At 37.3% G+C, this 22,750-nt stretch overlaps 1 protein-coding gene across 8 annotated transcripts in view; it reads right to left on the bottom strand.

The window, feature by feature from the left end:
• LTBP1 (latent transforming growth factor beta binding protein 1) overlaps positions 1–22,750 on the bottom strand; it is a 484,412-nt gene extending 461,662 nt beyond the window's left edge. For all 8 annotated transcript variants that reach the window (XM_069072171.1, XM_069072175.1, XM_069072174.1 and 5 more), the window contains exons 1-2: positions 22,133–22,750; positions 21,072–21,142 (exon numbers count right to left, since the gene is read on the bottom strand). In XM_069072171.1, coding sequence (XP_068928272.1) covers positions 21,072–21,142; positions 22,133–22,659 — 598 coding nt within the window. In that variant the 5' untranslated portion in view covers positions 22,660–22,750. The remainder of the gene's footprint in view (positions 1–21,071; positions 21,143–22,132) is intronic.

Below are 22,750 nucleotides of genomic sequence, written 5' to 3'. Positions count from 1 at the left end.
GTTTAACTAGACCACTGAGTGTGGAAAAGGAAAGTGAGAGTCACTGATTGGAATGAAAGTAAAATGTAAACTCCTTAAAAACAGTTTCATTTTGGTCTTTTTATCCTGAGAGTCAAGTAAAGTGTCTGCAACATAGTAGATACATAATAAATAAATGGTTGTTGTATGGTAATGGAAAGTGAAACACAATGTGGATCAATTCCTGGGATACACATTTAAAAAAAAAAAAAAAGAAAAGCGATAGAAAGGCAACTTCTTACAAGGAAATAACCTCCAACAGCTTCTAACCCTATATGTCCCCCTCTCTAGCCTTCATCTTCTCAGTTGTCATCCTCTTGAAGCCCATGCTGCAGACCACATGAATCACACCAATTCCCTGAAGCTGCTGGTCTCCTCAAGCACATAGCCTGTCAGGGTGCAAAGGTGAGAGGCACTGACTCCAAGGTAAAAAAAGGAAAGCATTTTTCCTGGCATCCTAAGTTGACTAAACACATTCTTCCATTGAAATATAGCTTTACATTATGTTTGGGGTTTATAGTTCTATACTTCAGGAAAATTACGTGTTACATAGGCTTTAAGGGGCTTGATACAAACCAAATCTCTGGTTACAACACTGTATACATAAGAAAATGTGTTTCGAATTTCAAACAATGGACTAAAAAGAAACTTTCAAGACACAATCCTTAAGTGAGGGAAATTTCTAATTTGAATTACAAATATTGTTACCTTTATATGTTTGAACACATCATATTCAGCAATCCCTTTCAACATTCTTTGATCACCTTCTATGTGCAAAGTACTGGACCACTTTTAACAAAAAAAAAAAGAGTGAACTCACCTAAAGTAACTATTATTTTATTTATACATATATATGTGTGTGTACACACACACACATACACACCTTTTTTTTGATAGACATAAGAGACCATAAAATCACCACTATTTCTTATACTACCCCCAGGAAAATGAAGTAGGGATGATAGGCAAATAATCTGAACATTTTTTTTCTTACAAGGATCTCAATATCTCCTTAAATCATAGGATTAGAAAGTGTAGTTGGAGAAAATACCTATACCCATGAGATCACAGATGTATTGAAATATAATTATCCCTGGAAATAAAAAGCAAGCGTAGTGTCACTTTGCTTAACCAATGAATGACATAGTTGGAGAAACAGTTGGAGAAGCAGTTGAGCAGAGAATAGATAAAATAGTAAAAAAAAATCAATCAATTAATTAATTGAAGAGTAAAAGGCTAAGTAAGAATAGACAACAGGTGGGAGGGAAGGTGTATCAATAGGAATAAAACACCTATTATAGATAGAACAAAGGAGCAAATTAGTTTTTCTAATATGTATAGAAGTATTACTCTAAATTTGTAGAGGGGTTGAAATTTAGAAAAAGGATTACTATTAATAAAATAAGGAAGACTGAACTGTCTTCTGACAAAACAAATAATTAAACTAAAGTGTCAAATTTAGCAAGTATAAACTTGCAAATAAATATGCTAATAATAATAAATGAATAAAAATAATGTCTCCTATAAAATTTAAAAGGAACTATAGAATGGATTTAAAAATATAATCCAACAAAACATAGTCTACAGAAAATGCATGTATCAGAAAGGTTACCAGGACCAAAACTGGTAGAAATTCAGGCAGACCTAAAAAGCAATAAAGGAAAAAAAGTAATTTCCTTTCTTTTTTGTTGTTTCCTATTTTGTTTGGTTCTACCTTATTAATGTATAGAGATTTGGAGTAAGATTCTTCCCCCTGGGCAGCTAGGTGGCACAGTGAGTAAAGCACCGGCCCTGGAGTCAGAAGGACCTGAGTTCGGTTCCGACCTCAGACACTTACCCACACAAAAACACTAGCCTTGTAACCTTGGGCAAGTTACTTAACCCCAATTGACCTCCAAAAAGGCAAAAAAAAAAATTCTTCACCCTGTTTTGTATAGGTTTTTCAAAATTGATTAGATAACTCATGAGTTATCTAATATGATATAAAATGATGGGGTGAACTAAAATATATCATGCTTAAGAAAATCTAGAAGCATAACAATGTTATAAACCTGGGCTGAATTCAAATTATTAAACATTAAGAGACAAGAAGAATATTGTTTCAAATAACTCTAACAAAAAGAGTTTATGACATACCACAAGGAGGCCAATGATATAAAGAAGGTGTCATAAATAGCAAAATATTAAAAGTAGCAACTTTTGGTAGTAGCAACCAACTGGAAAAAATATAAGAATTAGGTAATGGCTAAACCAACATGAATATAATTAAATAGTATAGCATTGCAAGAAACTATGAATATTATGAATAGAAAATTATGACATATATGAACTGACACAAAGTGAGGAAAGTAGAACTGGAAAATATACACAATGACTACAACAATGCCAGTGGAGAGATCAACAAAATAATTTAAACTGAATGCTGTAAAACTCTAAGGACCAAACTTGACCCTAAAAATGAAATATGAAAATGCAACTCCTTTCCTTTTTTTTCTTTTTTAACCAAAGACAGGGACTATGTGTCAGATTTGGTTTATATGTTAGTTTTGCTGAACTGTTCGTTTTTGTTTGGGGTTGGGTTTGAGAGGGGGGGGTTGCCTCTTTATTGTTTTAAGGAATGGCTCTGGGGGAGGTGGGAGGAAGTAGAGGAATATAATAGGAAATGTAGGTGAAGGAAAAAAAATCAATAAAAATTTCACAGAATGCAACAGAACTTATTAATATTGAATATTCATAGAATGAACAATATAGCAGCTAAATCCTAAAAAAAAAAGTCACTGATTAGGAAAAATAATTAGAAAGCAAATAACCATGGAAGAGCATGTTGCAGGTGCCTAAATGAATTTGATACCTATTATTTTGTGAAAGGGAAAAAGAAACACAGATAAGTACCAAGTAAACACACTGCACAATGCTTGCCCTCCCTTAAAAAGAAAAGAGAGCAAACTCTTTCTACAAAGGCCCTTGCTTTTGTACTATCCATGGAGTCAAAGGCAATTGCTTTCCTAAATACACATCTAATAAAAGTGTGTGTCATTGCTGAAATTCTTAACTGGTCTGCTTCCAAACATCTGATGCATTCCTCTAGTGACTTCCAGGATTGAGTAAACATGACCTCAAAGAATGGCACCACAGCCCTGCTTCCCCAGCATGGACGTTTTGCTCTTAATAAAAAGTAAGCATGTGTTGATGCTGTTATAAGGACACTGGTGTGGAAAAGATTTTGTTCTTCACTATGCTGATAGCAAACAAAGACTTATAATGGCTGAAAAACCCCTCTCATTTATTTAATTGCTCTCTGCTCCTCTCAAATTCTTGAAAATTGCAATATATAATATATATATAAAGAATTTGACTTATGTATTAAAACTGATGTTTTCCATTAGGAATGTATAATTATACACTAAACAGGTAATGATATAAATATATATGTGTGTATGAGTGTGTGTATACATATATATGTATATAATTATTCACTAGTTGGCAAAAGCAACTTATTAGTAAGCCCTAAATTTATATGTAGGACAGAGTCTATATACTGTGGTATTGACACATTTATACAGAGCACCCTCACTTTCTACAGGGGATACTGCCAAGAGATTCTAGTGAATAAGAAAGTTCACAAATACTGTACTGTACTCTGTACTCATCCTCCTGTGGGAATGACAGGAGCCATAAATTCAAACCACCAAGTCATACAGTCCTTCAAGATTTTCTGAGAGAACTTGGAAAGGTCTTCAGAGCACAGAGGCACAATTTCTTTCCAATTCCATCCTGCTTTTCTTTTATCTGGCACTCTTCTCATCTCCTCCTTCAGCCAGGTGGAGGAGGCAGAGGAGGGTCTGTTAACTGACACTCTGCAGTCTTTCCAAACTGATTTGGATTAGGGTAGGGAGGGTCCCTTCCCCCTCTGCCCCACTCTGACTGTAGGAAGCTTTGACTCCCAAAGGAAGAAAGAAACAATTTCTTTAATTTTTCTTTTTGTATTTCCAGTGCTTTGTACACTTTTTTTTGCACTGGACCTGTGATTCATTGATCTATATACCTCCTGGTCAATAAATTGCCCTCTACGGATGAAGACAAGGACTTGTTCTGCAAGTTATGATTTTAGAGCATTTCTTGGGGCACTGCTAAATTAAGTGACATATATACAGCTAATGTGTGTTAAATTCTTCCTGGTCTTCCTCACTCAAAGGTTCTCTATCTACTCTTCCTGCTGCCTCTCATACGCAGTAGACACTTAATAAGTATTTGTTAGATTGAACCTTTTCACTATTTTTTATAAAAAAATACAGTAAAAGATCAATTAATAAAAAGCTTCCCATAAATATTTTACTGACAACTTCTTGGGAGGATAAAGTAAATTGTACACACCAATACAGACAAAAAATAATCACAATTTAATATATATTTTACACTGTAATTGCCAAAGTACATTTATCTTTTATGAGTTGCAGCTAAAAAGTACAGTGGATAGAGTGCTGAGTTTGGAGTCAGGAAGACCAGAATTCAAATCTGACTTAAGACACTTATTGGCTCTGTAACTATGGGCAAGTCACTTAACATTTATGTGCCTCAGTTTCCTCATCTGTAATATGGGGGGGGTTAATAATATTACCTACCTGCCACAGTTGTTGTGAGGATCAAATGAGATAATACTTGTATAACATGCATATGTGTATGTGTGTGGTAGGGTAATGTGTGTATATGTGTATGTGTACAAATACACATAATATCTGTGTATATATACACATAAGAATATGTACATATATATGTATACATGCACATGTATTTTACTTGCACAGTACCTAGAACATAGTAAGCACTATATAAATGCTAACTAGCTAGCTTACTAGTAGTAGTAGTAGTAATGGTGGTGGTGGTGGTAGTGGTGGTGGTGGTAATAGCAGTGATGATGGTAGTAGTAGTGCATCAAAAGCTAAGGAATAAAGATCAGAAAATGAGCTTCTCCACCAACCCACTTAAGATAAAGGGTTAGAGGCAGCCACCTAACTGAACACTCTCAACATTCCCTACCAAACAACTTTAAAATAACACCTGAAATCCAATTTTGGATTGATAGAGCCAGCAAAAGATCAAGGTGAGATATTTTTCAAGCTTAAGAAAACTTCGGAGAGCAGCAGGAGATAATTTAAGAGTTATTAGACTATCAGAAAAGCATGACCAAAAAAGAGCCTAAATATCATATTTCAAGAACTTATCAAGAAAACTTCCCGGGGGGGGCCAGGTGGCACAGCAAGTAAGAGCACCGGCTCCAGTGTTGAGAAGACCTGGGATCGAATCAGGGCTCAGACACTTAGCACCCACCCAGAAATAACTGGCCGTGTAACCTTGAGCAAGTTACTTAACCCCGATTGCTTAAAATAAAAAAAATTTTTAAGAAATTAAAAAAAAAAAAGAAAACTTCCCTGATATTCTAGATCCTGAGAGTAGAATAGAAATTTAAAGAATTCATTGATTACCTCCTGAAAGAGATACAACAATGAAAACTCCCAGGAATATTATAGCCAAATTCTAAAGGTCCCAGGTCAAGGAGAAAATATTGCAAGTAGTCAGAAAGAAACAATTCAAATATAGGCATACCTCAGAAATATTGCAGGTTTGATTCCACAAAACAACAATAAAGTGAATATGACAATAAAGCAAGCCACATAAATTTTTTGGTTTCTCAGTGCATATAAAAGCTATGTTTACACTACACTATAGTCTATTAAGTGTTCAATAGTATTACGTCTAAAAATACTTTATTGTTTAAAATGTTAACCATCACCTGAGCCTTCAGTGAGTCATAAACTTTTACTGGCGGAAGACCTGGCCTCTATGTTGATAGCTGCTGACTGATCAGAGTGGTAGTTGCTGAAGGCTTGGGTGGCTATGGAAATTTCTTAAAATAATGTCACATCAACTGACTTTCTTTCACTTGAATACTTACAGGTCATTGTATGGTTATTAATTGGCCTACCTTCAATATTTTGAGTCTCAGGGAATAAGAAGGTGCAAGGAGAGAGAAAGAGAGAGACAGGGGAATAGCCAGCTGGTGGAATAGTCAGAACATTCACAACATTTATCAATTGAGTTCACTGCCTTATATGGGTATGGTTCATGGTGCCCCAAAACAATTAAATAACATCAAAGATCGCTGATCACCATAACATAAATAATAATAACAAAGTTTGAAATATTGTGAGAATTACCAAAATGTGACAACATGAGAACATACTGTTGGAAAAATGGCATCAGCAGACTTACTCGATTCAGGGTTGCCACAAATCTTCAATTTGTTAAAAATAAAATGCAATATCTGCAAAGCATAAAAAAGCAAAGCATAATAGAATGAAGTATATATCATGGAGCCATGGTCAGGATAACACAAGATTTACTTACTTCTACCTTAAAGGAGTAGAGGGCTTGAACTATGATGTTCTGGAAGGCAAAGAAGATAGCATTACAGCCAAGGATAACCTACCCAGCATAACTGAGTATAATCCTTCAGAGGAAAAAAATGGATATTTAATGAAAGAGAGGACTTTCCAGCATTCTTAATGAATAGAACAAAGCCAAAGAGAAAATACAACATTCAAACACAAGACTCAAGAAAAACATAAGAAGGTAAATATGAAAGAGAAATCATAAGGGACTAATAAGGTTAAACTGTTTACATTCCTATATGAGAAGATGATACATGTAGCTCCTAAGAACTTTATCATTATTAGGACAGTTAAAAGGAATTACATTGAGAATTACATTGAGATCATGAGTGTGAGACAATTATATTAGAATAATCTCCAAAAAATTATGGGGTGAGGAAAAGAGAAGCATTAGAAGGGCAAAGGGAGAAGAAGGAGGAAATTTTTCACACTTCATAAAAGAAGCACTCAAGGAAGAGCTTTTATGGTGGAGGGGAAAATTGGGGTGGTGGTAGTGGCAAGCAACACTTGAACCTCACTCTCATCAGAATTGGTTCAAAGAGGAAGAACACACACACACACCTCAGCTGTACATAGAAATCTATCTTCCCAATAGGGAAAAAGGAGAGGGGAATAAGAAAAAGGGGGGAAGATAAAAGGGAGGGCAGATTAAGAGAAGCAGTGATTAGAAGCAAAATGGACTTTCAAGGAGGGACAGGATAAAAGAGAGGGAGGGAGAAGAAAAAGAAGAAAAAGGAATGGAGGGAAATATACAGCAATCATAACTGTGAAGGTGAATGGGATGGGATCACTCAAAAAACAGAAGCAGATAGCAAAATGAATTAGAAACCAGAATCCAGCAATATGTCATTTATAAGAGTTACTCTTGAAACAGAAAGATACAACCAGGGTTAAAATAAAAGGCCAGAGCAGAATCTAATATGCTTCAGCTGAAGTAAAAATGGCAGATTTAGCAATCATGATCTCAGACAAAGCAAAGGCAAAAATAGATCAATTAAAATAGATCATCAGGGAAACTATATTTTATTTCCTAAAAGATACCATAAACAAGGAAGTCATATTTAAAAATTTATAGCAAGTTTCATTGACTCAGGTCACATTTTTCAAATATAAAGAGAACTGAGCCAAATTTATTAAAATAAGAGCTATTCCCAATTGATAGTCAAAGGATATGAGCAGGCAGTTTTAGGAGGAAGAAATCAAAGCTATTTAGTCATATAGAAAAATGCTCTAAATCACTATTGATTAAAGAAATGCAGATTAAAACAACTCTGAAGTACCACCTCACACTATCAGAAAGGACAAATGCTAGAGGGAATGAAAGAAAATAGGTACACAAATGATCTACTGATGGAGTAGTGAACTGGTTCAGCCATTCTAGAGAACAATTTTGAACTGTGCCCAAAGGGCTATAAAACTGTGTATACCCTTTGACCCAACAATACCACTACTATGTACACATGCCAAAGTAATCAAAGAAAAAGAATCAGAATCTATATATTCAAAAATATTTATAGCAACTCTTTTTATGATGGCAAAATATTGGAAATCAAGGTAATGCTCATAAATTGGGGAATGGCCAAAAAAGTTGTAGCATATTATTGTGATGAAGGACTATTTTACTTGTGATGGAGAAATGACTGGGGCAGGGAGGTTTGGGCAGTTCCAGAAAACCATGGCAAGTTCTCTATGAACTCATGCAAAGTGAAGTAAGAAGAACCAGGAGATCATTGTGGACAGTAACAGCAATGTTGTAATGATGACCAATATAAAAGACTTGACTACTCTGATCAATACAGTGATTCAAGGCAATTCCAAAAGACTCATGATGAAAAATGTTATCTACCTCCAGTGCAAACTGAAGTATAATTTTCTCATTTTTTTGTTTTTGATTTTTTTTAAATATGACTAATATGGAATTGTATGTGATTTCGTATGTATAATTGATACCATATTTCTTACCTTCTCAATAAGTGAGGGAGGGAAAAAGAGAATTTAGACCTCAAAATTTAAAAGAAAAGTGTTTAAATAAATAATAAAAATTCTAAAATAAAATTTAAAAAATAAAGTTCTGAGTCAACTTTAAATCTATGCTCATACATAAATCTATGTATAACTTTAAATCTATGTTCATACATGGTTCACTCAAGGTCATAGAAAAAGGTCAAGCATTGAAAGTGGATTCAAGTCTTCTAGCTTTCAGAACAGTCTACCATAAATAACAATGTATTTGACCCACCAGTAAATAAGAAACTTCTCTAGGAGGTGGCATGGTTTATAATCAAAGTACTTTTTAAAATGAAAAATACCTTGCAAAAGCTATGTATCAGCTACCTGTTTGAGAGACTGTGCTAAACTTAAGCATATGGCTAAAGAGATGAATCTCTATTTTCTACTTGAAGAACTTACTATAAAATAAAGTTCAGGAAAGACTAAAATTTGGGAAATCAAATTAGCAATGGTTTCATTAATTCGCCATTTAGAAATCATGGGGTGGGGGGTGGGGGGGGAAATCACCAATACTGACAAAAGAGACCACCCTCCAGCTACAGAGGCAAGAGCACTAAATTTGAAGGCAGAAGTTTCTGGTTGAAATCCCTTCTCTGTTACTTATTACCTTCACCCATTGGAACCTCAGTTTCCTTATCTACAAAAGGAGGAAGCTGGTCTATATTTACCTTTAAGGGCTCTTCCAACTCTACCTTTATAGTTCCAGTGACCTTATTCTCCCAATTCCCGCCTGCAGTTTTGTACTTGCTAATACCTTATGGTCTGACTCCTTCATATCTCTCATCTCCACTCCAGGGAATACTCTTCCTTGATTCCCCAATCTTTTTCTGCACTATGAATTTATTATGAACATGACTCATTCCTTTCCTCAGCCACCACACTAACTTCTGATTGTCAGTCCTTTCAAACTGTAATCCCACCCACCAACGTATCTTTCCTTTATTCTGGAATGGAAATACCACATTCATGCAGGTCAAAATCTCCTAATTTACAAAACATGACATTGAGGAAAACTCTTCCTGTGGGTTCATGCCAACAATTCTATTAAAATGTGGTGGAGAAAAAAAAACACAAAGAATAATTAAGCTGGCCAATGGCAATATGTGAGGGTCTAAAATTACAGCGAAAGTTGCACGATATTCACCTCATTTAGGCCTAAATCTCTATCAGATGATGTAGGCTAAAAGAATTCTAAATCTGGAGGTGAAGAGAGAGAAGCTGTCTCCTCCATGCCATGACCACCTCTAAGTAAGAAACCAGAGCATGTAAAATGAGGTAGCACATGTTGGAAGGGCAGGCACACTGAATACTGTGTACAAGACAAGGAAAAAGAGACACTAGCACAACATTAGGGTTTGGGAAGGAACATAAGTGGTTGCTATAAAAAACTAAAAGCCAAAGGGAAAATTCATGGAAGTCTTGATATGACAGCAAAGGAATGCATTCAACATAATACATACAACCAAAGTACAGCAACACACGCACTAACTTCAAAACTGACAAAAGCTACTTTTCTGAGGAACTCCAAGTAAAATGAAAAGGAGAACCAGGAAGAGGATTTGTGTGGTAATTCCAGGAGAAAGTCATAGGCAGTACTAAGGGATAATAACTCACCTGCCCCCCAGGTTTGTTGTAAGAATCAAATGAGATAATAATCTTAAAGTGCTTAGCACAGTGGCACATACTGTCATATAAATGTTAGTTATCATCATCATCATTATTATTAATGATCTCACTGACATAGTTACAGAACTATGCAGAACACAACTCATAGACACTTCATTCTGTAAGACGCTAATCCATCCCTCCCCATAAATCTTACATTGAGGATCCACCCAATATGCTGGGGAGTCATTCCACTGGCGCTGTGGACGATGTGTGGGTCCCAACGGGGTATAGAGATTATGCATCTATTATTCATTATTCTCAGTATATGACTGATTTGACACCATTTCTTTGATGCTATTTTCTGTAGCACTCCTTGACTACAATTCTTCAGTAGTAATACACTTCTGACTATTTGTGCCTACAATGCATGTCTCTCCTGCCCTTTGGGTGATCCATGATTTTAATTCTTCAGAAGCTGTGGTATTCCATTTTATGATACTCCATATAGCCATGCAGCATCACTGAAAAAATATTGGTGTTAAGAAAAAATAAAAGATAAGCCTTTGCTTCAAAGAGGAATTTTGGGTCATTAAAAGCACTGAATAGTTTCCCAAAGGCTATCCAACCCATTCTCTGACTCCTATTTAATTTTATGACCAGTTCATTTTTTATCTGCAGTGTCTGTCCAAAATATACATATTGATGGACCAGCTCCATGGGCTATTCATCTAACTACAGATAATAGTATGGGAAACAAGTATTTTCCCTTCACTTAGTTTTGCATCTGTAAAGCACTTTAGGATTTACAAAGTACTGTCCTAACAAATCTCTGAGGTATAAGTATTATTGTTCCCATTTTTTTTTGGAGGGGCAATTGGGGTTAAGCGACTTGCCCAAGGTCACACAGTTAGCTTTTTGTGTTAAGTGTCTTAGGCCGGATTTGAACTCAGGTCCTCCTGACTACAGGGCCAGTGTTCTATTCACTGTGCCACCTAGCCACCCCAATCGTTCCCATTTTACAGATAAGAAAACTGACTCTCTGACAGGTGAAGTAACTTACACAGGATCATAATAAATAAGAACCTGAAATGGGGCTGACATATCTCCTGCATCCAAGTCAAAAGCACTTCCCACTATACTGCTTCTCAGAGTCCAATGCATAAAATAACACTTATCTTAGAAACAAGTCACAGTGTACACAAATCTAATGATGGTTAAAAGGTCTTAAGCCAGAAATGATGTTTTCAGTAATATTCGTGGCTACTTAAAGTCAAATTTACATATATTTAACAAAGCTAGAAGACAGCAACAGCATGTCAGTTTAATCTTCCTTGCTAAGGAAAAATAAAATTATTTAAGGTGCTATCTCTTAAAGCCATTTAACTCAAAAAGTAAACACAGTTGTGTGGGGGCCTTGTCTTACAGTGGAAAGCATGCTGGGTTTGCTCTGCCACTTACTACCTGGGTGTCCTTGGGTGTATATCTTCACTTTTCTGGGACTGAGTTTCCCCTTCTGTAAAATAAGATGGTCAGACTAGATCACCGTCAAGGTCCCTTCAAGTTCTAAATCTACATGCTTAGGTTTATGCAATTATTGACCTACTTAATTTCCCCACCTTTCTCTCTTCAATTTGCCAAAAGCATCATCACAGGTAAGATTTTTTTCTTCTATTTCTTTTAATCTTCCATGAAGCCCCCTTTCTCTCTTAAAACCTATTGTAACTCTGCTTCCTCTCACTTGTTGTTCAGTCATTTCAGTTATGTTCCTATTTGGGGTTTTCTAGGCAAAGATGCTGCAGTTGCTTGCCATTTCTTTCTGCAGTTCATTATACAATGAGGAAACTGAGGCAAGCAGGATTAAGTGAAAATGTCAGAGCCTAGATTTGAACTCAGGGGATGAGTCTTTCCTACTCCAAGCCCAGCATTCTATCCAATGTACCACCTAGCTGCCCCTGCCTCTCACTAACCTACACTTAAGTTCTCCCTCAATGATGAAGATTGGTATCTTTGTTACATCTAACAAAAGCTGAGGGTGGTGGGGTGAAGAATCAAAATCTGAGGGGGGAAAGAGGGAGGGAATCAAAAGGAAAACCTACAAATAACAAGACAGGCCACACCTCTGAGGTTTATAACTCCATATGGAAACAAAAATCTCATAAACTACAAAACATTAATACTAACTCTCTGGAAAGAAAATCTAATTTGAGGTCATCTGTTTTGCACAGAACAGACATCACTGTTGGCATTCAACTAATAATAACAACTAAGACTATGCATCCCATGCCTCATTTCAATTCAGTTAACAATAGAAGTATACACACACATAAAGAACATCTTCCAAAAACTTTTCAAAAGTGGAATTCATCAACTTGGAGGTAGTGGGCTTCCCTTCATAGGGCATCTTCAAGGAAAGTCTGTCTTTGTAATCTCACCAGTTTGGATAAATTCAACAATCATGTCTTTGCAGGAGATTCCCAGATCTATATATCTAGCCCTCGTCTCTCCAGTGAACTCCAATCACACTTCTCCCATTTCCTGGGCCTATAGCCACCTGGATATCCCAGAAGCATCTTAAACCAGTATGTGCAAAGAAGGAATCATTAAAATCACCCTCCAACCCAATTTCCATATTTCTGTCAAGAATATCACCATCCATCCAGTTACCCTGGTTCTCAAACTAAAAGCCATCCTCAATTCTTCACCCTCTGCTTCACCCCACCATCCAGTCAGTGGTCAAATCTTATTGGTTATAAGACCACATCTCTCTCCTCCATCCCCTTCAATCTACTTAGTTACCAAAACCATTCTAATTCAGGGTCTCATCCCCACTCAGCTGGACTACTGAAATAGCCTCATAATTGATTCCCCTGTCTCAAGTCTCTCCCCACTCCAATCCATCCTGGATGGAGCTACCAAATTGATACTCCTAAAGCACAGACTTGACCATGTCACTCCCCTTCTTAAGAAGTTTGAGTGATTGCCAATGCCTTCTGGGATAAAATATAAATTCCTCTGCTTAGCATTTAAAATCCTTTAACAATCTGGCTCCAAACAGTCCTTCCAGGTTGATTCCTGATTACTTCCCCTTACACACTCTACATTTAAGCCAAACAGGCCTCCTTGCTATTCCCCATACATGGCACTCCAGTCTCCATCACAAGGCCTTTGCACTACCCTTTTCTCTATTCCTGTAATGCTCTCCCTCCTCATCTTAGCCCTTTGAAACCCCAAGCTTACTTCAAGATTTAGTTCCAGTTCCCCCAGCTCCTCTAAACAGCTAAGGCCTTTTCCTGATTTCAGCTATTTGAGCCCCTTGCCCCTCCCCCTACAAAAATTACTTTTTGTTGATTTCATACGTATTTTGGGTTTAGTTCCCTATGTACATGTTGCTTCCCCATCCCATGCCTACAACTGAATGGAATTTCCTGAAGGGAAGAGAATGTTTTGCTTTCATCTAATAGAGTACCTAACGTCTAATAGGCACATAATAAAAACTTGCATGATCAAATTTGTTAAATATGATGAAGAGCAGGTTCTGATTCACGTCCAGGGTGGACTGGATATTCTCTAAGGTTTCTCCCAATTCTGAGATTCTGTGATCCTACAAAAAGCCACACTAAGTCGGCATTTGGTCATTTTTGTATAGCAAGTAAATATTTAAATCTCCAGGGACCTAAATGGTTCATGCAAATATCTGTTGTTTTTCACCTGCAAAGGTGAGATTACTTATTTTGCATTTATTTTATTTTAAATTTAAAGCTCATTTACATTCTAACCTTCATACCAAATTTCAATAAGTTGCAATCAGTTGAATATTGTGTACTGGGTCCATATAGCAAATCAACTTCCTCATTGATTTATGTGAACAATGAACAAAATACAGAAAAATATTTACACTCAAATAAATACAATTTTTAAAAAATAATCAACCATAAGGCTCCTTTGTGTTTAAATAAACCTAAACTGAAGATCTTAAACTATTCAAAAATGAGAAATATAATTAGGTAGTACATTTAAATGTGCATATTGAGTGATGAATATGTGCTAATTGAAGAGCTTCTAATTTAAATTTGCAGGTTTTTAAAAGTACTCTTGGGGTTTTTTTTAGGTGAGAAAAATATATACACACATACATACATATACACATATGTATCCATATGTGAGTTCAGTAGTCTAACTGAATGATAAAGAGGAATTAAAGAAATGAAAATAGCAAAAATCAGTTGTTTAGCAATTTAAACAATATTTTTAGAGAACACAAACCTCAAAAGTTTGTCCTGAATTTTCTTTATTCACAAATTGTTATTTTTCCCCTAAGATCACTACATCATACTCTCCCACTGCCAAAACTGGGAACATAGAAAATGCTATAAACGTGGTCCATTTTTGAGCTACTGATGCACAAGGAAAAAAGAAAGAACTCTTAAAATTAAAAGCAACATGATGTAGTGGAAAAAGTGTTCGGCTTGGAGTCAAGTGACCTGATGCTGACTCTTACTAGCTATGTGACTTCTGACAAGTCACTTAATCTTTCTGGGCCTCAGTTTCTTTATCCATAAAATGGGGGTACATAATATTTGCACCAACTACTTCAGAGCGCCAGTTATTAGGAAAGTGCCTTATAAACTCTAAAACCCCCTACCAAACAATCAGCACATTTATTAAGTACCTAACCCTAACCCTATTATGAACTAGGCACTAGTGTACAAAGAGAAAATCAAACAGACCCTGTCCTTGAGGATCTTAAGGCCTAATGGAGAGACAATTTGTACATATACAGGAGTAAGGGTGGGCAAGGTAAGTCATTTTAGCTCTGAAACTTTAACTAATTAAGAACGGATTTCAATTAATTAATCAAAAGACCTTAGAACTAGAATGAAATTGCATAAGAACTGTGTTCAAATAGGATAAGAATTTTGTTTAGTAGGCTGGGTTAGTCAAAAGAAACTTGACATACCCCAGGGATCATCTAGTTGTCTATAAATTATCAAACAAGCTAAGCTACTGAGAATTTTCTAGAAACTGGAGTGTGCATATCCCTGACAATGAAGGGATGGGGGATAGAATGGGAAGTGGAAGGAAGGGTAAAGGAAAGGCTTCAGAAGGATCTGGAGAACCATCTTCCCATCAGTGTCAGAGATAGCAGAGGCTCCCATAGTCCCAATGGGGTTCTAAACAGCATCCCTAGATCAGCTGGCAGCAGTATCTGGTTCATTGGGTGACATGAATAGACTGGATTCAATGGCTCTATAAGGAGCCCATGAAAGAAACCATGCCTAAAGGAGCTTCTTGAGGACCCCATGAATGGGGGGGAGGAGGGGAAGAAGGACTTCCATGTCTGAGTTCACTTCTCCCTAGACTTTGCATTCAATGTATTATAAAAGGAAGAATGTGTCACAGACTTTGTGGGGTGGGGGACAAGAAGAATAGGGAGAAATTTTTTTGTGCCAAACATGCTTTTTGTATTAGTGCAGTAAATATCCCTTTTTAAATACAACTTGAGGCTGTCTGACTAAATGCTTCTCAACTGATAACCTTGGTGGAAAGTATACCAGTGTTTCACAGAGGTCTGCAAGGTGCTAGAAGATCTGGGGGGAAGGAGGGAAGTAGTAACCTCAGTTGCAATTGGGGGTGTTGAATAAAAATAAGGGAGCAGTAGAAGCACAAGGAAAGGAGAGTAGATAAAATTTTGAAAAACCATTCATACATGTTTCATCTGTCATGTAACAGAATCAAAGTCAAAGTACTTACATTATTTTCCAAATAAATACACAAAATGAAAATTATAACCAATATAGTGATTACATTATTTTCCAGATAAATACACAAAATGAAAATTATAACCAATAAGTGGTCAAGTCTGCCAACAGGTCTTAATGAGCAAGTGCTGGCAGGCAAGAATGTCGCTCATTGTCAGGAAGTCCAGAATGCATCAGCAAGAATATGTATATGTAATGACTTATTTATATTGTAATACTATAATTACATGAGGTAATATTGCATCATCAAAATTTCAGTGCAGAAAAAAACCCACAAATTTACAATAAATTATTAAATTTAAAATGCATCATTTTTTCTTAAAATATTATATTTTTTGGAAATAACACAAATTTCAAAAAAACAGGGGGCAGGTTAAAGAAAGTAGATTTCCAAAGGGGCACTGAGTTAATTTTCTTAGAAGGGAGTGGTAGGCCAAAAAAGTTTGGGAACCTCTGGTTGAAGCCATAGGCATTAGAGAATCACATCTATCCCTCAAGGATAAGCTTAGACTTTTGCAGAGACAATGTAGATAGGCTCTGAGGGCCCAATTGATTTGTGAGAGTAGGAGTTGGGACGACAATCCTTGTATCTTATATGGATTATATAGGTTTATGCAAAACATTAAAAATATATATAAAATAAAATTATACACATTCAGGGAAACAACACTAGCACCACTGGGACAAGCAAAGACCTGATGCTAAAGAGGGGGCTTGAGCAAGGTTATGAAGGGATTGTAAGACATAGGGGAGAGGAAGGAGAACATTAAAGTATGAGGCATAGCCAGTGCAAAGGTATAGAGAGGACAGATAGAGTAATATGTGAAGAAAGGAAGCTGGTTAGTTTGGCTAGACCATGAAGTTCATGAAGAGGAGTATTATGTAATAAGTCTAGAAAGGTAAGTTGGAGTAAGGTCAAATGCCAAACAAATGTTTATATTTGATCTTGGAGCCAGAATATCTTAGGAGAGGATTTTGAAAGGAAAATACCTTAAAGATCATGTAGTCACAGAATCATAGAATTTCAATTGGAAAGAATTTCAGAAAGGAAGAGATCCCAGAAACCAACCATCTAGTGGAATTTATACATCAACAAGCATCCCCTCTAGAACACAGCTGACAAGTGATCATGCAACATTTGCTTAAAGACCTCTCATAAGAAGGGAAATCTACCACCTCTCAAGTTAGCACATTCTACTTTTACAAAATTTTTCCCTACACACCAAGCCTAAATCTCATTTCTTTCAATTGTCACTTATTGCTCCTTGTTCTGCCCTTTGGGGCCCATCTCAATAAATCTAGTCCTTCCCACACATTACAGTCCTTCACATATTTTAAGACCACTATTAGTATCTTTCCCTGTCTTCTCTTCTCTAGACTAAACACCCCCAACTTCTTTTTACAAAAGTGGAAATTCAGGCCCTGAGAGGTTAAATGCTTTATTTTTAAATAAGTTTATCAGATTGAGTTCCTGAGCCCAGAGAAGTATGAAAACATTAGACTAGGTCATTAAAGAGCAGAAAAAAATAGGGTCAGGACTGCCATCTGCTTCACAAGTTTGCTTTGGGTCAGCCTCACTTCATCTTCAAAGATAACTTGAATCCAAAAAGAGAAGGAACTTCTGCTATTATATACTATGGAAGAAAAATAAAACTCAAAACCATGTCCTACAATTAGATTTTAGGGGCTTCAAGCATGAATTTCTATCATTACAAAGTCTACTGTCCCTCATTTTGTTATTCAGTAGTCAATGAATTTTCCCCCTAATACTCCCTGATATGACATTTTTCAAAGATGCTGCCAGCACAGTTCATCTCTTTAATACTTATCTCAATTCCCTATCTCCCTTTCCATACTGACCTGCCCCCTTGAACTGATTTTGTAGAGACACTGACTTTGGTCTCATTTATTGGAAGTAGATGATAAAGTAGAAAGAAGGCTGAAATTGAAGTCAGAGGATCTGGTTTGGGATCCCATCTCTGTTACTACACATGAAACTGGAAAAAAAAAAACAACACTTCAATCCTAGGCCTCAGTTTCTTACTTCATAAAATAAAGAAGTTGTACTAAGTAATATCTAAGGTAATTTCATATCTCCATGCCTTCGCCCAGACTGTCATTCATACCCAGAATGTCTACCCTCCTCACCTCTACCTTTTAAAGTCCTGTTTTCTGCCAAGATTAACACAAATTCCAACTGAGGTCTTTGCTGATTTCCACCCACCCTCCAACTATTAGTGCTCCCCTATTTTAAAAAAAATTACTTTGTCTTTATATGTAATTTGTATTTATTTATTTGTATACATGTCTTTACCATGGAACTGTAAGTTCCTTGAGATCAGGAACTGGTTCACTTCTTTCTATCCTCAGGGTACAAAGCAGAGCCTGGCACATCTAGAGGCAGGCACTTAATAAAGGCTTATTTGCTGACTGATTCCAGCTCTAAACCTATGATCCTATGTACCTTCTTCATCAATATAAAGCACTCTCTCCAGAAGAGCTAAGTCACATCTGCAATAAAGTTTTAGGCTCAAAGTTTAGCAAAGTCAAGCTAGAGCACATCAAGAGGAAAAGACTCACAAGGTGAGGGGACTGGAGAACTTGTCATAGAATGATAGTTGAAACAACAAGGGATGTTTAGTCTGAAGACAAGGAGATAAAGGGAGGACATGAGAGTTACCACATAAAGGAAGAAGTCTACTTTTTCTGCTTAGCTCTTCAGGGGCAGAGCAAGGAGCAATGCATGGAAGTTGCTAAAAGGCAGCTTTAGTGTTCATGTGAAAAATAAAGTCCTAAAAGTTGAAAATGTTCAAAAGTGGAGTGGGATGCTTTGGAAGTAAGGAAATATGCATTTATTAAGTTCCTACTATGTGACAGATACTCTACAAATATTATCTCATTTAATCTTCAAAACCACCTGAGAGGTGAGGCAGGGAGAAGTTAAGTGACTTGCCCAGGGTCATGTAAATATTAAAAGTCTGATACTGGATTTAAACTCAGGTCTTCTTGACTCCAGGCCCAGTGCACTATCTACTGTGTCACTCAGTTGCCTCCTTTGGGAGACTGTGAGTTCCCTATCACTATAGATCTCCAAGTGGACGATGGAAGACCTCTTTTCAAAGATGCTTTAGAGTGAATTCTTGATCATGAGTGGTTGGGCTATGTAATATCTGGGGTTCTTTCCAACTCTGAGTTTCTATTATTTTGCTGACAAGACTGCCAAAAGGAGAATGTGCCTATTCTTCTTGTTGTCTAGAGAAAGAGAGGTAATGGGGTAGATTCCACAATATCCAGACTCCCTTTGCCCTCCTAGATCCAAGAACCTATTCTGTTCACAGAACCCTTTGGAGGAGTGTTCTTCCACTGCACGGCTATTCTCTCCTCTTTCCACATCAACATCAGCAGCAAAATCTGCAAAGTTATTTCATATAGTTTTTTCTCTTACAAATACTAATGAATACATATTGATTATTATAGGATCATAGATTTAGAGTTGGAAGGTACATAGAGGTTATCTGGTCCAACTCTCTCCTTTTACAGATGACCAGAGAAATTAGAAAACTTGACCAAGGTCAGACAGATAGTACATGGGAAATTGGGATCAGACACTGTTTGCTTCTCTTTTTTTAATCCATACAGTGAAATAACTCTCATGTTTGAGGCTATTTGTGTTGTGTCAGGTTTTTACTACATGTAGTTACTATAGAATTTGGCATAATTTTTATCTGGGACAGATATTAATTCATATAATAACTATTATGTTAAACTTAGCTTTTATTGTATGTATAACCTAACACTTAAGAAACAGCTTGAAATAAAGCAGACAAGTGTAGTTTACCATTTGGATTACCATTTAACCTAAAAAGTCTATAATCATGGGGACCAGGAAACAGAGAACATTTCTGATCTAAGAATTAATTAGAATACTATAAGAGAGTCAGTGTGGCACAGAGGATAAACTCTACTTCCAACATTTCTGTGTGACCTCAGGCAAGCTATGATACCTCTCTTAGTCTCAGTTCCATCATTTGTAAAATGAGAAGACTGGACTAGTTGGCCTCTAAGGTGTAGTCTGGCTCTAAACTAAAAACTTGATAATAAATATCAAAAATTTGAACCCAGAATCATCTGCCAGACTTCCATTCACTTCTTGTTAATCATGACCAATCATAACCTGCTCTGGACACTTACTTTCCCAAAGTCAATTGTATCAATAGTTTCCTTTTTTGTGGGAGGACCAAAAATTGAAATCAATTTTCACAAACAGCTTCAATGGGTTGTCTATATTGTCCTTTGACTTTCATTTGAGCATGCAAAATCATTCCTTTAAAAATTAAATCCCTGGGGGAGAGAACAATAAATCAAATTTGTTTTACTTTATCCCAGAAAACAAATTTTAAAATTAAACAATTTCAATTCATGTTCTGCTAACTGCTTCAAAAGAATTGCAGAGAATACCTGCAATGTTCAAAATGTTTCAAGTGGAAGGAAATGCCTTTATTTATATTTAGTATTTTTATTGCATTGAATTAATCAAGAGGAAGCCAAGGAGACCACTTCCCCCACTTTTTTAAAGACATGCTAAAAGTGCATGAGAAAAGTATTTGACCCTTTCACTGAATTTAGAGAAGTCCCACAGGAATACCTGTCAGTAGATTTTGGAGTACCACTGACTAGTGCATGTTGGGAAATAATCAGGGCCTCATGTCTGACATACCTTTGCTAGTATTTTCAGGCAGCTTTTAAACTGCTAATGTTTTATGTTAGTATAAATACTAACTAGAAGGTGGTATCCTCCACTTTAAAATATGTTTTTCATCTGTTTTCCCCATATTGAAGACAAAGACTGTTGGTTCTGTTGTGTCAATAATGCCTAAAATGAAAATGTATTTGTGTTTTCCATTTTCTGACTTCCTAGATATGACAGGATTATTAATGATTCAGTAAAGTGCCATGAGACCAAGACTGACCCTTGGGTGGAAAGTGACATTTCCAAAGTATTGCTGCTATAATGATAACAATAATTACCAGGATCCAAAGTATTTCCTGAGCATTAATGACTGGCTGGGGTTAATGACATGGATATTCAGAATATCAACATTCCCCAAAGTAGTCATTAGTCCCTGGGAAATGACCCATGCCTGGATCACTGTTGTTCTGCTCCACCACTGCACAAACTCACTTCACATAGGAGTTTTAAAGGCAAGTTGTATTCATGGCTACTTACGTTTGGTGCACCTCTGGGAGCCAGGGGCTTTGCTCCAGCCTTGACAGCACTGCCCTCCACAGACATTCACCCTGCAATACAGCAATGATAGGAAGTAATCCAGCAGCAAACACTATCATTCTGCCCTCCCCAAAACCCAAACTTCAAAGGGTTTTTCCTCTAAAAGCAAAAAACCCTGCCTCAGGGGAGGCCTAACTGGTTATACAAGGTGCCCAAAAATTGAGTGGAGAGAATAGTAGAACAAGGGAGGAAGGAAGGAAGCCAGGGAGCCTTAATGAGAACTGATTCTCCCATAATGAATACCAGCATTGTAAAGGAGAAAGAAATTCATAGTAAGAAAACTGTTTAAAAAGAAAAAAAAAAACAAATGTCATTGGGATGGTGTTATTATAAGAAGCAACAAATTTAGTTTCAAAGATAATAGGCCTACACAAAGAGTTCAAACAATTCTTGATATATAATTCTTTTTTTTTAATCTCCCTAATCTCTTTCTTTCCACTCCCACCATTCATACACTGAGAAATGCTGGATTAAAACCAGAAAAATTATCAGGAACCACCCTTCTCAATGAAATTGCCCCTACAAGGCTGCACACAGGTGCAGAAAACATAAAGTCCTAAGATGTAGACGTCCTCAAAAGTGCTATTTCATCAAACAGCACTAGGAATAGATAGATGTTAGGAACTAATTTCCCTGGCTAGAATAAAGTTGTCTAGGGGGATGAGGCAACATGTGATGACTTCATGTTTTATACCCATAGTCAAAAGTAATTATTCTTCTTGAAAGCGGTTACATCCCAGGCTGAAATGCCTTTTATATTTCTCCACAGCTCAGTAACAATGAGCATGCCCTGCTCTTCTCTTCATTAAAAGTAACTTTGTTTCTCTGGCTTTCATGGCATCCTTCCTGGCTTGCTGCATGGTACTTGCTCACAGCCACTCTGTATAGGCCGGGTGCTTCTCTGAAGTTTACTCCCAACTCGGTAGGGGCAGATAGGAGGGACTCCACACATACTTCGAATGAGAGGTGTTAGTGGGGAGGGAGGGAGGTGTTTGCCTTACCCCTGCATTTGTTGCTTCTGGTGAACCTGCAGGCTGGAGCTGGAGCTGCTGCTATGGGTCTCCTGTTGCAGTTTGGAGCGCACAATGTGCCTGCCCGGTTTAGCAAACCGAGCCGCCGGAGGGTGGCCAACGGGCTTGGGATGGTGCTGCACGCCGGGGCCCAAGCGGAGCGGCTGCTCCTGAGGGGGCTGCGGCTGCCGGAGAACTTGCACGCTTGGCGCGCTTGGTTTGCTCATTCTTCGGGTCCGTTCTTGTGTGCTAGTTGTCGTGCTCCTGCTGCTGCTGCCGCTGCTGCTACTGCTGTAGCGGGTGTTGAGCGCAACATTGAAAGTTCTCTGCTGCCTCGAATGCCCTCCCAGAGGCACGGCAGAGCCCAGTTGCCCCGCACCCCCGGCGACCCCGGTGTCAGAGGAGCCGCTCTGGCCGGGACGGACCACATAGGTGATCTTTCTCACCCTGCTTTGCACTGAGGACGCGAACACCCCGGCCCATAGCAGAAGCCCCCACCTGATCCAAGTCACTTCCATGGCACAAGCCGCTCGGGGAGCGGGAAGGGGACGGACACTCCACACAAGGGGTCTCTCTCTCTCTCTCTCTCTCTCTCTCTCTCTCTCTCTC

The sequence above is a fragment of the Petaurus breviceps genome, unplaced genomic scaffold (genome assembly GCF_028583685.1).
Source record: "Petaurus breviceps papuanus isolate PSGF00001 unplaced genomic scaffold, PetGlider_PUasm1.0 90845, whole genome shotgun sequence".
Lineage (NCBI taxonomy): Eukaryota > Metazoa > Chordata > Mammalia > Diprotodontia > Petauridae > Petaurus > Petaurus breviceps.
The sequence above is the reverse complement of the archived record's forward strand: the minus strand, read 5'-3'. Positions and strand labels throughout refer to the sequence as shown.